This window comes from Echinops telfairi, unplaced genomic scaffold (assembly GCF_000313985.2).
Source record: "Echinops telfairi isolate 266 unplaced genomic scaffold, ASM31398v2 ScPeMD7_1;HRSCAF=3_0, whole genome shotgun sequence".
Lineage (NCBI taxonomy): Eukaryota > Metazoa > Chordata > Mammalia > Afrosoricida > Tenrecidae > Echinops > Echinops telfairi.
This window is the reverse complement of record NW_022103896.1, coordinates 53,212,691-53,216,265: the sequence shown is the minus strand read 5'-3', so window position 1 is coordinate 53,216,265 and position 3,575 is coordinate 53,212,691. Positions and strand designations below refer to the sequence as shown.

Below are 3,575 nucleotides of genomic sequence, written 5' to 3'. Positions count from 1 at the left end.
GCGTGTCCTCAGAGCTGGGTGAGATTGCTTCGTGCCATCACGTAGCGTGTCCTCAGAGCTGGGTGACGCCATGGGCACCGGGACAGTGGTTCCCAACCTTCCTACTGCACGACCCTTCAGTACAGTTCCTCATGTGGTGGTGACCCCCAACTGTAAAGTTATTGTCGTTGTTATGACATATCTGTAATTTTGCTACTGTTTTGACCGTAATGTAAATATCTGATATGCAGGATATGTTTTTATGTAACAAATTGAACATATTAAAGCATAGTGATTAATCACAAAAACAATATGTAATTGTATATTGTGAAAGTTATTTCTAATGACGAATAAATGAGTTTATCTTGAAGCATGGTGTGGCATGGGTAACAGTTTTCACACAGGGTATTCATATGTGGAGGTATCTTCATGTGGGCAGACCCACCTGGAGATGGATAGAGGAGCGGTTTCTCGGTTCCTAAGAACATCGGAAGTATGTGTTTTCCGATGGTCTTCGGCGACCCCTGTAAAAGAGTCGCTCAACCCCCAAAGGGGTCGTGACTCACAGGTTGAGAACCCCTGCACGGGGAGCTTCGGTTCTCTTTGAGGGAGGCAAAAATAACAGAGGCTGAGAGAAGGGGAGTGCTGCTCTTTTATAGAATGTGGGCGGAGGAGGCCTGTCCAACAAAGGGCACACGAACAGAAACGCGAAGAAGAAAACGGGAGATTGACTTTCCTCTGGTTCCTCAATGCTTCCCCCCCCCCCCACTCTCATGATCCGAATTCTACCTTGAAGTCTGGCTGGACCAGAGGATGCACACTGGTACAGATAGGAACTGGAAACACAGGGAATCCAGGGCGGATGATCCCTTCAGGACCAGTGGTGTGAGTGGCGCTACTTGGGGGGCAGAGGGAGAGTGAGTTGGAAAGAGGGAACCGATTACAAGGATCTATATGTGACCTCATCCCTGGGGGACGGACAACAGAAAAGTGGGTGAAGGGAGACGTCGGACAGGGAAAGATATGACAAAATAACAATTTATAAATTACCAAGGGCTCATGAGGGAGGGGGGAGCCGGGAGGGAAGGGAAAAATGAGGATCTAGTGCCGGGGGCTTAAGTGGAGAAGAAATGTTTTGAGAATGGTGAGGGCAATGAATGTACAAATGTGCTTTGCACAATTGATGTATGTATCGATTGTGATAAGAGTTGTATGAGCCCCTAATAAAGCGATTAAAAAAAAAAAGAAAGAAAAGAAAACGGGAGATTGAATCCTGCACCATTGTGGAGAACGGTCTAGCCACGGGGAACAACAGGACAATGTTCCCGCAGTAGAAGTGCGTCTTTGTTTGAGAACGGAGAGAGGGAAGTCAGCGTGGCCAGAGCTGAGTAGATCAGGAGAAAATGGGAGGAGAGACCCATTGCGAATTCACAGCTTTGATCAGGGAAATATGATCTGACCTAAATTGTGTCACGCACAACTTTGCAGCTGTGTACAACAGAGTCTGAGGGCAGAGAAAGGCAGGGTGGAAGTCGGCCCACCCTTTGCCGTGAACCAGATGAGAAGTGGTTAGGTGTGGGTTGGCGTGGTCTGGCAGTGGAGATAGTGAGAAGTGAACGTATTTTGAATCGGAAAGAAAAGGGGTTTTCATGGAGATTCGGTACAAGATATGAAAGTGAGTCAAGTGTGGTATCAGAATTTATGGCTTGCCTGTTGCCGTTCCTAAGACGGGCGGGCTTATGACAAAGAGCAGGTTGTGGAGACAGAAGGGAGATCATGAATCTGGTTGTGGCACACTGGTTTTGAGATCCCTGTAGCAGCAAGTTGAAATAGGAAATAGGTGTAGTTGAGTGCAATTCTCATGATAGGATATCTAGTGATTTCCTGAGAGAGTATCAATCTCAAGAGGGAGATCTCTGTGGGTGCAGTGGTTTACACATTGGGCTGCTAACCATAATGTCCGCAGTTTGAAAGCAACAGCCCTCCGATGGAGAAAGGTGCGGCTTTCTACTCCCACAGAGTCATCGGTTCGGAAACCCACGGGGGCAGTTCTACCCTGTCGCTGTGCGTTGGCATTGACTCGATGGCAGTGAGTTTGTTTTTATCTGGACTAGAGGTAGTTGTTTGGGGGTTTCCTCAGTAAGGAGAATATTAAAAGCTATGTTACCATCGAATGGATAGTGTGGACAGACAAGTTCAAGGACATTTGTACATTCAAGAGATGAGAAAGAGAATCAGCGAAAGCACCAAGGCGGAGAAGCTGGGATTGTTGTTGAGGTCAGACAGTCTATAGGATTTGATTTCAGATGTCTTTAGCTAAGTTAGGGTAAAAGCCAAGCTCACGGATGGAATTAAAAAGCCAGGTTTCAAAGCAATCATGAATGTGAAAGTTGAAATCTTCAGCATGGAGGCGGCAGTAGTATTGACGAACATGGCAAAGAAACAGGACAGCCTACAGAAACCCACAGGGCTCAGGAGGATGGTCATAACCAGGACTGTGGTGTGATGGTGGTCTAAAGCTGTAAGGCGCGGGCGGGTTTGCCGAGGAGGAAGGGTGATGACCTGGAATAGCCGTGAGGAGCTGCTCCAGCTCTCTTTGAGGCCAGGCGACATAAAGGGTGGAGTCCTTTGAAGGTCCTTATAGAAGCAAAGCCCTAAAAAGCTGCTAGATTTTTGTGAGAGCAGGAAGTTAAAGTACCTTCAAAGAAAGAGTTGAGGAGCTGGGCGGGCTGCCAGGGATAGACCATGGCCTCCAGGGGGCAGAGTCGAAGCCTGGAGGAGGCCGGGCGAGGGCAAGGCAGCTGGGCACCGGTGAGAAGCAGAGCCGTGAGGGCACCCGGAGCTGCTTGTGCTGAACTCTAGAGGGGTGTGATGGCAGTCTGATGAGCTTACCCCACCCACCCACTGTCTCCAAGTTGATTCCAACTCAGGGGGACGCCGTAAGACAGAGTAGGCTTTGAGACAGCAAATGTTTGCCAGGACAGACAGCCTTACCTTTCTCCCTGGAGTGACTGATGGATTTGAACCCTCAGCCTCGCAGTTAGCAGCCCAATGTGCAAAACCCATCATACCAGTCCTGAAACTTTCCTAGGCAATCCCAAGAGTAAGCAAGGGATGAGCTACCCCTGAGCCCCTCTTCATTCATCTCAGCCTCCAATTCGGTTAATTTTACTTACAAAAATTATTGAGTGGAGGTTGGGTAATGAAACTCCGTAGTCATTTATTGATAGGACTGAATAGCTAATTAATTGTTTGACCTTATTGAACTAGGAAAACTGTATAATTTGCTTTTCAAACTTTTCATTTTATGTAATATTTTGGTTTTGATGGTTTATTCCATTTAACTTACTAAATACTTTTTTTTGCCTATAAAATGATTTCTGTTGTTACTTCCTAAATTAAAAAAAAATGTTTTGTGTAATTTCTGTTTGTTTTCCATTGCAGGCACTTTTTCACGGAAAGTTTATCGATACTGGTTTCTCTTTACCATTCTACAAGCGTATGCTAAGTAAAAAACTTACTATTAAGGACTTGGAATCTATCGATACTGAATTTTATAACTCTCTTATTTGGATAAGGTTTGAAGATTTTTTTTT

The 3,575-nt window shown here is 46.0% G+C and overlaps 1 protein-coding gene across 1 annotated transcript in view; it reads left to right on the top strand.

The window, feature by feature from the left end:
- WWP1 (WW domain containing E3 ubiquitin protein ligase 1) overlaps positions 1-3,575 on the top strand; it is a 72,963-nt gene that overhangs the window by 47,788 nt on the left and 21,600 nt on the right. Inside the window, exon 18 of the mRNA XM_045288896.1 lies at positions 3,424-3,557. Within this exon, the coding sequence (XP_045144831.1) occupies positions 3,424-3,557 (134 nt within the window). The remainder of the gene's footprint in view (positions 1-3,423; positions 3,558-3,575) is intronic.